This window comes from Semicossyphus pulcher, unplaced genomic scaffold (assembly GCF_022749685.1).
Source record: "Semicossyphus pulcher isolate SPU_LCO1_2020_fin unplaced genomic scaffold, fSemPul1.0.p SCAF_11, whole genome shotgun sequence".
Classification (NCBI taxonomy): domain Eukaryota; kingdom Metazoa; phylum Chordata; class Actinopteri; order Labriformes; family Labridae; genus Semicossyphus; species Semicossyphus pulcher.
In genome coordinates, this window is record NW_027211615.1 from 915,864 (window position 1) to 928,570 (window position 12,707).

The 12,707-nt window shown below is 42.6% G+C and overlaps 1 protein-coding gene across 1 annotated transcript; it reads left to right on the forward strand.

Moving 5' to 3' along the window:
* Positions 1-2,816: 2,816 nt before the first annotated feature.
* On the forward strand, positions 2,817-3,713 carry LOC138612585 (uncharacterized; the record flags this gene model as incomplete). Its single annotated transcript, XM_069685930.1, has 1 exon — positions 2,817-3,713. A coding segment is annotated over one exon (897 nt), but the record flags the coding sequence as incomplete, so codon positions are not given.
* Between the last annotated feature and the right edge of the window lie 8,994 nt (positions 3,714-12,707).

Below are 12,707 nucleotides of genomic sequence, written 5' to 3' on the forward strand. Positions count from 1 at the left end.
GTAGTTGTGTAATGGCTTGTGTTATGAATGAATTTTTCATCCTGTTGGATTTAGCCTTTGGCAATCTAAATCTCTTGCCAGAGGGTAGGGGCTCAAACTCAGCATGGAGAGGATGATCAGGACACTGTATGATGTCCTGAGCCTTAGAGTTTACCCTCCTGCAAAAGGTTGTAGGCAGATCAGGTAGTGTAACACCAATGATTTTTACTGGCAACTTTAACAATGTGTCCTAACCTCTTTTTATCTCCTAATGAGAGGCTGCCAAACCAGGATGGCAAAGGTCAGGACAGATTCAACCATGGATAAAACATTGACATTAATAAGCTGCACATCCCCAACGGAATTGCGTCATGTGTTCTTTATCAGTACTCTCTGAGGGCAGCATATTTCTCACTGGAAACTGTTCACTGGAATCATACATGTCACTATAGTATTAACTTCTATTTTGCCAAAACATACACTTAATACCTTTTGTTTAGTAACTCCAACATCTAGAGCCTACACAGTCAGAAATGTAACTTCAACTTGACTAGTTGGTGGAGGCATACAACCACAAGGCAGTAATTCTAGTTCTCAATGGAATCTGGTGGCTTTGGAGAGAGCGATGTAACAGCTGTTAATTTGAAATAGATAAAGGATGTTGTTTTTAGTTGACCGTATTGTGACACTTGTGTGAAACGATCACTTCTTCACTGTGCCTGCAGAGCTCCTAAAAGGGCAGGTGGTCTTCACACTCTGACCTCTGGAGCAGAAATAAACACCCTGTGAGGAGCCATGCACGGTCTCAGAGATGAGGAGGGTCTTGTTAAAGTCCAGCCAGGCAGAAAAGCACCTCGATGGTCAAAAAGAGAGGAACGCGTATGACTTCTTGCAGGAAGATAATATCTCCCCCACTTTTCCAGCATTAACAGCTGTAATATGTTTGCACTGTGTCATTGTAATGAGAGCAAAGCCACTGGCATTAGTAGTTAGTTAGTGTCAGGTCCCAACAGGTACACATCACACTGCAGAGAGACAGAGAGTAATTAATGAGCGATACATTAAAAGGTGAAGTCACTGCTGCTAACACCTCAGTGTTGGAGTTTGACTGCACTCAAGAGATCGATTCCACTTAGATTAAAAGTGGGACTAATAGGATCTCTGGCCGCTCTGATGAACCGACGGCACAGGAGGAGGTGAGAGAGGAATGCGTCTCCTCTGGCTCTTTATTGGACCTGCAGAAATCATTTCACGGTGGCTGAAATCATCGTTCGTGTTCCCCCTCTGTAATGAAATGAGGAGTGTGGAGCAGATCGCCTGCAGTAAGTGTTGGACGTCACACACGGCAGGAGAGGATTTGATTTAACACGGTAATGTAGGAACTCTGAGAGGACACCAAGATCAGCTACTCTCCAATGTGAAACAGTTTTACATCCTCCTTCACCGAAAACTTAATTGTCTTCCCACAAAATCCTCTTTTATCAGATCACTATTTAGTAACATTCGATGTCCTATTAACCGACTACTCTCCAGTTAACAAAAATGTACTCACAAGATGTTTGTCTGATAGGACTGTAGCTAAATGTAAGGAAACAATTCCAGCTGCTTTTAATTCTTTACCACATCTGTTTACTACAGAAAGCTCTTATGCTAATGTTAGTCCCTCTCAGCTTGATCAGTTTGTTGATAGTACTGCAGGTTTGCTGAGAAGTACTCTAGACTCGATTGCCCCCTTAAAAAAGAAGATTATTAAACGACAGAGGCTAGCTCCATGGTATGACTCAGAAACTCGTAACTTGAAGCAAATGTCGCGTAAATTTGAAAGAATGTGGCGATCCACCAAAACAGAAGAGTCTTGTTTACTCTGGCAAAATAGTCTTAATAAATACAGGAAGGCCCTACGGCATGCTCGAGGTGTCTACTACTCCTCCCTCATAGAAGAAAATAAAAACAATCCCAGGTACCTTTTCAGCACTGTAGCCAGGCTGACAGAGAGCCACAGCTCCACCGAGCCAAGTATTCCTATAGGCCTCAGCAGTGATGATTTCATGAGCTTCTTTAATGACAAAATCCTAAAGATAAGAGACAAAATTTGTAACCTCCTGCCGTTAACTGGTGCAGATGTATCTTTGGAAACTGCTCAAAAACCTGATGTTTACCTTGACTGTTTTTCTCCAATTGACCTTCCTGAGCTAAATTCTCTGATATCTTCGTCTAAACCATCAACCTGTCTTTTAGACCCGATTCCAACCAAGCTGCTTAAGGAAGTCTTTCCCTCAATTAGCACTTCTTTACTAGATATGATCAATATGTCTTTATCGACGGGCTATGTACCCCAGTCTTTTAAACTAGCTGTAATTAAGTCACTTCTTAAAAAGCCTACCCTAGATTCAGGCACCTTAGCTAACTATAGACCTATATCTAACCTTCCTTTTATCGCAAAGATCCTTGAGAAAGCAGTCGCTAATCAATTATGTGACTTTCTTCATAACAACAGTTTATTTGAGGACTTTCAGTCAGGATTTAGAGTCCACCACAGCACTGAGACAGCCCTTGTGCGAGTTTCAAATGATCTACTTACTGCTTCAGACAGAGGACTTCTCTCTGTACTCGTCCTGTTAGATCTTAGTGCCGCTTTCGACACGATAGACCATCACATCCTGTTACAGAGATTAGAACATTTAATTGGCATTACAGGATCTGCACTAAGTTGGTTTAAATCTTATCTATCAGATCGATCTCAGTTTGTTAATGTTCATGATGTGTCCTCTATGCAAACCAAAGTTAGTCATGGAGTTCCACAAGGTTCTGTGCTCGGACCGATTCTTTTTACCTTATATATGCTTCCTCTGGGTAATATCATGAGGAAACACTCCATTAATTTTCATTGTTATGCAGATGATACTCAATTATACTTATCTATGAAGCCAGACGAAACCAATCAGCTATCTAAACTAGAAGCATGCCTTAAGGACATAAAGATCTGGATGACTAGAAACTTTCTGCTACTTAATTCAGACAAAACTGAAGTTATTGTGCTCGGCCCAAAACACCTTAGAGACTCTTTCTCTAATGATATAGCTGCCCTAGATGGCATCAGCCTGGCATCCAGCACTACTGTTAGGAATCTGGGAGTTCTATTTGATCAGGATATGTCCTTCATCTCCCACATAAAACAAATATCAAGGACAGCCTTCTTTCATCTTCGCAACATAGCAAAAATCAGACACATCTTGTCTCAAAACGATGCAGAAAAACTAGTCCATGCATTCGTTACTTCCAGGTTGGATTATTGTAACTCGTTACTATCAGGCTGCCCTAATAAGTCACTAAAAACTCTGCAGCTGGTACAAAATGCTGCAGCACGTGTGCTGACAAGAACTAGGAAGAGAGATCACATCTCTCCTGTATTAGCCTCTCTGCACTGGCTTCCTGTAAAATCTAGAATAGAATTTAAAATCCTTCTTCTTACTTACAAAGCTCTTAATGGTCAGGCACCATCATATCTTAAAGAGCTCATAGTGCCATATTACCCCTCTAGAACATTGCGCTCCCAGGATGCAGGCCTGCTTGTGGTACCTAAAGTCTCTAAGAGTAGTGTTGGAGGTAGAGCCTTCAATTACCAGGCCCCCCTCCTCTGGAACAATCTACCAGTCAAGGTCCGGGAGGCAGACACCCTCTCTTCTTTTAAGAGTAGACTTAAAACTTTCCTCTTTGACAAAGCTTATAGTTAGGGCTGGCTCAGGCTTGGACTAGCCCATAGTTATGCTGCTATAGGTTTAGACTGCCGGGGGGATCTGACACACCAAGCTTCTCTCTCTCTCTCTCTCTCTCTCTCTGACTCTCTGACTCTCTCTCTCTCTCTCTCTCTCTCTCTCTCTCTCTCTCTCTTCCTCTCTTCCTCTCTCTCTGACTCTCTCTCTCTCTCTGTCATATTAATGCAGCTCATTAACTCTGTATTTTCTGGTCCCATTAACATTACTAACCACATATCTTCCCGGGAGTTCTTGTGCTCCCTTGTCCTGAAGGTTCCTGGGGATCGTTGCTGCAGACCACCTGCTGCTGTGGACCTGCTCGACTGCAACAACTACTAACATCAGCCTTCCCCATAGTATCATTATTGTTGCTGCTAATGCTAATAGTAGACCTGTTGACTTCAACTGTTACAATTACCTCAGCCTTTATCATTACTCTGCTTCTCTCGCTAATTTATTTATTTATTTATTTATTTAGCCAATCTTCACCCTAGTCTACCACTATTATTGGCATTGTAACCATAAGTATGTGTCTGTTGTTGTTCATGTAACAAGGACATATGTTGTTGTTGTAACAAGAACATATGTTGTTGTTGCTCTCTTTGCCTGTCTCTATCCTGCATCTCCTTCTATCCCATTTTCGGCCCATCCAGTCGAGGCAGATGGCTGTTCAACATGAGTCTGGTTCTGCTCGAGGTTTCTGCCTGTTAAAAGGAAGTTTTTCTGCCAATGTGCCGAATTGCTAAGTGCTACTCATGGTGATTCATGTTGGGCCTCTCTTTAAATAACTTAACAAAGAGTCGGTCTAGACCTGCTCTTTCTGTAAAGTGTCTCGAGATAACCCTGGTTATGATTTGGCGCTATACAAATAAAATTTGATTGATTGATTGATTCATAATTAGGAATAAACAATACCTCCCAAAACTGTACAATATCAGGGCAAGTATGATAGTGTGGGAACACAGGCTCTTCCAGTGATCACATCATTTGGCTCTACTTGGAAATAAGGGATCACATTTTCAGCTCCCAAACACCTCTTTATACACTATATCTTCTGGACTTCGAATTTAGAAACAAGCGAGATGCTTCTGGATCCCATTTAACAAATAACTGAGTGTATTAGGACCACTTAGACAGTTTGTATTGCTCCCCTGTTGGCTCTGAATGCACCCTGGTAAAAGTAGGTCAACTCCTCCCCCCGGTCCAGCCCCTTAATTGGCCTGAGCTTAATTGAAGCACCTGTGGCATCATGGCTGCCTCTTTCTTTGGCTCTGCCTGGTGGTTGCCACATGGTCCCCTCTCTGACTCTGAGGTAGGTAATGCAGTCTAAAGATTGTTTCAAACGTTTGTTTTACATTGGTGTTTTTGCAGTTACTTAATGACTAAGCTGCATTTGTTTGGAATAGTCTCCTGTCTGCCTGACTGCTCGTTCTACCTGGTCGAAATGGTGTCTGTTTGGCTGTGTTCCTTTCATCATGGAGTGTGTATGATTCCCTAAAGTCATCCTTGTAAATGCACATTTATGTCCAGGTATGAGTCATTTTAGTCATTGTTAAGTAGGGCATGATTAATGGCTGATGTATATAGACATTACACAATTGTAAGTAATTACATGTTACTATGTTTTGAACATCTTATAACATGTAATGTGTTTTCTTGTATTTCAGGCCTTCATTGCTGCTGTTTTGCCTTAGCTGTTGTTGCCACTAGTGTATTTCCTTGTGCTGCTAGTATCAGTCTGTTTTACCTAGTGTTTGTATTATCATTGCCTGATTGATAACAAGCTGTAATTTTTTGATTGAACAACTGGTTTGTTTGCCATTTGTTTTCTTTTGTTTGTTACGTGCTATTTTCCTCTTTCAGTGAAGTTGGTGGCCGGCTTTTGGTGGAGGCTAGGCACTCGAGGTGGTTCCCTGCACTGGTTGTAGTGGTATGAGCACTGGGACACGATATTTTCACCTGTTTGCTGTGGTTGTGGATTGCAGTGAGTTCACAAGTGGTGGTTAAGTTGCACTCTTGAACATACCCTTAAGTGATAGGTTGCCTCCCCATTGCTGGCCTCCACTCACTTTCCCCCTTTTTGTTAATTTTGAATAGTATTTGTGGAAGTGTTTTATACAAAATAACTAAATCATTGTAAAAACCTGAGATACTTTTATTACAAACCTAACCAATTCCCTCCCCTTTGCAGACACGTCCAGTCATCATTAGTTACCAATAAAATCAGCTTTTCTTTTGGAACCACGTATCTATCTTGCTTCAGTGTTTGAACCTGTGTTGCCTTTGGTATGATTAAGGTGTCAATATATTTCCGGGGGGGAAATCCCCCCCCTAGGTGTTGTCAGGTCAGTGAGATTCTTGTTGATAAAACACCAGCCCACCCTGCCACATGAGAAAGAACAAACATTGATCCCAAGACTAATGGAGGTCAGTTTGAGGTGCTAATCACAGCAAAAAAACCCTGTTCAGGCCATGGGAGGCTGGCCTGAATCCCAACCTACCTCTCTCGATTCCCACTGCTTCATCCTCGGAGTCAGAGTCCTGGTCAGAGCTGCTGTAAATCTCCTGGCTCCTATTACATTCCTGTTACTCCCTGTCCTCAAACTCTACTACGATTTACCTCTGAGGCCCTCCTGCACGGCACCTGAAAATTTCACCTCCCAGTTAGAAGCTCCCCCAGCACTCAGAGCTCTGAGCGGGCAGAGTCAGCTGTTTGTTCTGCAAGCTCCATGGCTAACTTAAGCTGCTTTCCCAGTGGTCAAAAAACCCGCTAACACATGGCTTTTTTGCTTAGTGAGAGGCTTCAATCGGCATTCAGACCCGGGTCAAATGACTCTGCAGTAGATCAGGGTAATTATCGCCTCGGCATTGATGGAACACAAACGACACGTTAATCTCCGCCCCCTTTCCAGTGCGATGCTATGCTCCGACGGTAACTTCTGCGACTTCTTCTGTAACAGCTTCACTGTTAACTAACCCTGTTTCCGTCATGTTTGACGTCTGGCGGTGACGCAGCAGAAAGACAAACACTGAAATACCGCGCGTCAAGGTGCTAATTTTGGTGGGCAAGGGTTATTATTAATGCTACACTATGATCCAGTTTCATCAAACTCAGTTGTGTATTTTGTTCTTTTGTACATGTTATATAGTTGAGTTTTTGCCCAGTAGTCAGTGGTGCTTGGTCCAGAAACTGGCATCTACCTTTTTGGGATCTCAAAAACTTAATTTGTTACACCATCTCTCTCTCTGTTTCTCTCACACTCGTAGAAAATACAGCTGTTCTCTTTAGCACCCCCTGCAGGCCTGGAGCCCCTATTTGATGACAGGAAATGCAGTGTTTTTTTTCTGTTGCATTGATAACTTGGTTTGTGAGTTTTTGACTTTGCATTGTTCACATATTTGCAGGCTACATGGTGGTGCAGTAGTTAGTGCTGTCACATCACAGCTGGTCCAGACATAGGAGGGCCTTTCTGTGTGGATTCTGCATGTTGTCCCCGTGCATGTGTGGGTTCCCTCCTGGTACTCCAGCTTCCTCCCACAGTCCAAAGACATGCTCGTTAGGTTCATTGGTGACTCTAAATTACCCGTAGGTGTGCGTGTGTGCATGAAAGGTTGTCTGTCTCTGTGTGTCAGCCCTGTGACTGACAAGTGACCTGTCCAGGTGTAACCCCGCCTCTCGCCCAATGACAGCTGGGATAGGCTCCACCCCCCCTGCGACCCTGAAAAGGATAAGCTGTATAGATAAAAAATGGATGATTTGCGTTGAGTTTGCTGTTAACGCATTTGTTTTCTGCCTTTTTCTGCACGTTTTTAATCATTTGCAGCTCGTTTCTGTTGTAGATTATTGTATGTGGTTTTAAATTTGCAGCCTGTTTCTACTGATGGAAATCTTTTGGGCTGCTGCCCAAAGTTTGTCCTTGTCAGTTACCGTAGAAACAGCCCATCAATACACCCATCAATATCTATCACAAATCGTCCCGAGCGTCCTGCTTTTTGGGACAGAAACACAAAATGCAAAATCCAATAGCACTGTGCTTTAATTATGTATTTTTTCCTTGACTGATATCAATTTCAAGCAGTTTTAAAAGCATACTGTATCTATAAAGACATAACTTGTATGCATTATACTGTAATGTTTGAGAGCCTTGTTGTGTCTCCACAGCTGAACCAAACCTGCATCTGTGTGTCACAAATCCAATAAGAACCTTTTACAATAAAAGCCTCCTTCAGCCACGACATCGCTGACATAATTGACATAATTGAATCATTGCATCACGAACAGTGATAAACAAATTAAAATGCAGTAAGCATGCACAAAGATGTTAATCCAAGTGACCTCTATGGTTTCAATAGTTGGCACACAACCTCATTTTACTGTCTGCGCACACACACGCACACTCACTCACACACTCTCACTCCTCCAACAATATTCATATAAATCACTAGGAGTATTTTTTCTTAACTGCTAAACACCTGCATGTAAGTCCCACACGCACTCATGCATATGGCGCAGCAGAGACAGTCACACACAGTACGGTCCTCAGTGTGATTACAGACTGTAGTTTATAACAGCTCAGATAGAAACCAGGCTCATAGTGGAGTGTATGCTGATGCATTATCAGATGGATTAAAGGCTCAGATTATATAATCTATGATCCCAGCCCGTCACTGTCATGGTACCTAACCCTGTAACAGGACACAATCACTCTGAAGGTACCCCCCCACACACACACGCGCGCACACACACACACACACACACACACACACACACTCCATCTGTCTGTGGAGCAGTGAGAGTGTTTTTTATGCATTTTGGAGTTGAAATCATAAACCGGCACATAAAGGTTTGAAATGCTGCCAGTATGTTTCTTCAGCCTGCAGCAGTGAAACAGGCTGTAATGGCTGCAAAGTAATCCTTGGAAACATCAAAGTCTGTCTACTAAAAGCGTTTTCCACTAAGCTCACAATAACAAACTAACTAACCAATGAAATCCGAGGTAGAGGTCTTCAGGGGTCCACCGGAACCCTCTAGGACCCGAACTTGGACCAAGACGGGTTCGGGTCCACATTTTATGTGGGCAACCGGTTCTGGGTTGGGACTTGTTCTGTTACCCCGGGTTCCAGGTCTGTTCAACATTATGTGTTATATCTGAGTGGATCCAGGACCCGGCCATGACTACAAAGTGCTGGTCATGATGAAAGAGAAAGTGCAAGCAAAGGGCTGCTTTGGCCACAAGGTGGCACCAATGACCTGATTAGCAAGTGCTCCAGCTGCGTTTGATCAGGAGGTGAAGGGTCAGATCACAGGTCAGACTCGGACAACACGGATGATAGCAAACTAGAAATGCTTTCGTTAGCAGCCGTGGCAATGAGTAATTGTTATCATTGTTCAAGAGGACAAGAAGTTGAAATGATCTTTATTATGCTAAATGCAACAAAACGGCAATACTGTCGTCTGTCTGTGTGACAGCAAGTGGACTTTTAATCTGAAATAACTAGTGGATTAGCATTGCTGTTTTTATCAACACGACATGGATAACAGGAAACCTGGATGTGTTTTATGAACTTTCTTGGGGGAGGATGGATTAAATGCACGGTAGGCAGAGGGGAGAAGGCTACGTCACAAAGCAATCAGCTGTGAAGTCAGTGCTGAACGATTGGGTCTGTTTCACCTGGAGGGGGTCCGTCATTTCTCGGTTGTGCACGGACCGGGTACTAGCTTTCAAATAATAGACAGATCCCATTCCAGGTTGTAAAAGTAAGCTGGATGACCTGATCCTGGATAGGAAAACACTGGATTTCCAAATCTGGATAATTCTTATCCGGATTAAACCTTATATCCTAGTTCTGTGTTAAAACCCCCAAAACAAATTCCTTGTATGTGTAAACCTACTTGGCAATAAACCTGATAAACCTCAACACACAGGACCAGTCACACCTTTGCTATACCAGGTAAAATGGCATGCATTTGCAAGTGTCTAAGCTGTGCACATAGGGCCTTTTCAGTGTCAACTGCAACTAATGATTGCTCAAAATAACCTTCTTTATTTACCTAATTTCATTTTTTTTGTAGAAAAATATGGTTAGATGGCCATTCTCTTTGTCTCCAGTGAGCCACCAGACTCCCCTGACAAAAACAGGATCTGTACGTTGCAGAACATGGGAGTTGCTGGTCTGTTGCTGCCTGGATTAGTTTGGGTTTTTTATGTTATTGTTTGTTACAGAAATATATTTTTGGACTGAAACTTGCCATAAAACACATCAAAGTCACACAATAACACAAACTATTTAACTGACCAAGGCAGCAGTAGACCAACAAATTACTGCTTTACTGTTCAATGGAGTCTGGTGTGTGTGCAGTGAGCGATGTAACGTCTGTTTGTGGTTAAAACAATCATCTTCCTCTGTAACAAAAAGGTCTATCTCTGTAGGGATCCTTTCTGTAATGTTGTCACACACTTAGAATAACAATCTGAGCCTGTCAGTGGAAACAACCAGAACTTTTAGTGGACGACCTTTGATCCATCAAGGATTATGTTACAGCCATTACAGCCTGTTTCACTGCTGCAGGATGAACACATCTACTGGAGTGATTCCAGAACTTTTTGTACTTTTTGATCCTGAAATATGTAGAAAAATAGGCTCCAGGTTAAAAATACTTGAATTCACCGCTGCAAATGTTGTGCATATTGTATGTATCCAGTCATTCCTTTTAGATAACATGTTTGTCATAGAACAATTCGATGTGACCCTGGAGCTGGTGGAACACTTTATACAATATTTATTCAGCTGTTTGTTCAGGTTTCAGTTCTTTTGGACCGAAGGGTTGGAGGAACAAAAAGACAGAACAGCAGACCTCACCATCAGCAGACCTCACTGCAGGTACAACAAGGTCAAACCTTTAATGTGAACAGAGAGCTGACTTTGGCTCATTCTTCACTCAGAGTTTATAAAATGATTTACAATCATCTACAAACTCAATTATTTCCTCAGCTGGACAAGAAGCTGCTGAGCTCTGACTGAGACGACAATCTGCGGAACAATTCCCATCACTCCCTCTGACACAGACTCACACATCATTGCTTAGTCTGTGAGCCCCCTCCTCCATTTCCACTATGGCTTCTCTGATGTCAAGTCCCATACAGAGCCGGTCACAGTGTGAGGGACTTATTAGTGTTTTTGCGTAATTGTTCTTTCAGTGCTTTCTCATATTTTGTGTTCCTTGACTTTGCAGCAGCCCTCACACTGGTTTCTGGTGGGCTGCCTGGTTGGATATGGATGTGTGTGAGTATTACTGTGCCTGGGACCAGACAGAGGGAGAGATGCAGTGATTAAGCTAATATGTTAGACTCTGTAATATGACTGCCCCCGAGAGCGTGAACCATCCCCAAATACACCCAGATAACGTTTTTCTGTAAGTGTTACCTTTTGTATAAAGGTCCCCGATCAGCCAATCAAATACAAGAAAAAACAAACAAACTTGTCAAATCCAGCAGCTCTGTCAGGGGCCTTAAGTTTGAAGATATGATGATCTGGGCAGACCTCTAGCTTTTGTATGTGCAGGGCTCTGCGTTAAAAATAAAGCAGTTAAAGTAACAATCTCGAACTTTTTCATGTAAATAAATGTCTGTTAAGTCTCTATCACCGAATGAGGTAACACAAGGGTGATTGAGACTATGGCCCACTGCATTTGCAGTATATAGTATGATTATTATTATTATGTGGCGACATTTGCGGAAAAAAATCACATGTTGCACGCAGTTAGTGACGCGTTTTCCATCAGCCAGCAGTGGTTGGTCTGCCAGAGAGGGTAGGCGGAGCTAAGCGGCTGCTTTTCCGGTCTCTGCAAGTGTTGCCAGTAAACAGTAATCTACTATGGCTGAACAAACAAAGAAAAGATGGATGACTACAGATACAACTTCAACAAGAAGTGAAAATCTAAAGAAAAAGAAACAAACTCGACGCTCAGATGAAGCAAACAGTCTGAAAAGGAAAGCGACCGTCAGCCAGGAAAATCAAGAGTTACAACCATGACAAAGGGAGCCAACTGTGGAGGTTTGGTTAAATTGGGACGCGTGTATCTAGAAACTACTGATGATCACCAGTGGGTGGCACTCAAGATTGAAATCTTGGAGATTATATCTTTAAGTCAGCAATAAATATGATACAGCTGGTCAGATAAGTATATTTATAATTACAAACTTAACTGCTTTATTTTCATTGTCCAGTGTTGGAACGTAATTGTTCACATACTTGTCCCTGCACTATGTGTTTTACTGGAGGATACCTCTAGAGAGCACACCAGAGCTCAGGCTGTATGCAACTACCATATGTGCAGGATGTATACAACAGACAGGAGACACTCAAGGAGGTTACTGTGATGATCATTCTGAATTCTCAGTGACAAAATTCTGTAGCCGGCTCAGACGACTGATGACCGGTGAACAGAACACACCGTCCCCGCTCCGTCTCTCCAACATGTTCCTCCGTGCACAGACGTAACTGTCCCGGACTTGTTTCCATTTAGTTTTGCAGGTTTCCAGGTCGACTTCTAAAACAGAACTTATCTGTCTGCAGCTGTTTGACAGGCATGTTTGTCTCTGTGCAATGACAATGACACATCATACAGATGTGGATAATTGTTGACTTGGTCTATCAGCTTGTGTTTTCATAGTTGTCCCTGGTACTGTGTTCACCCTGTCACATCCCCTGCTGGTCATGTGCAGACTGCATCTTGTGACGTAGCGTAGCGTTAATTTTTGAGGACGTGCACAGCCGACGCTCAAAAACAGACACAGGGAACGTCCATCCTGCGCATGCGAAGGTGTAGTTAAAAGCATAGCAAGTACATGCCTGGCTTTAGACCTTTAAATTAAAATGTTCATTCAAGTTAGCAGTGAATATATAAAGTGGTCAATTACGCAATGAATAATGTCTGTAAATTTTATTTCAAAATAAAGTTGTTAAGTCAGG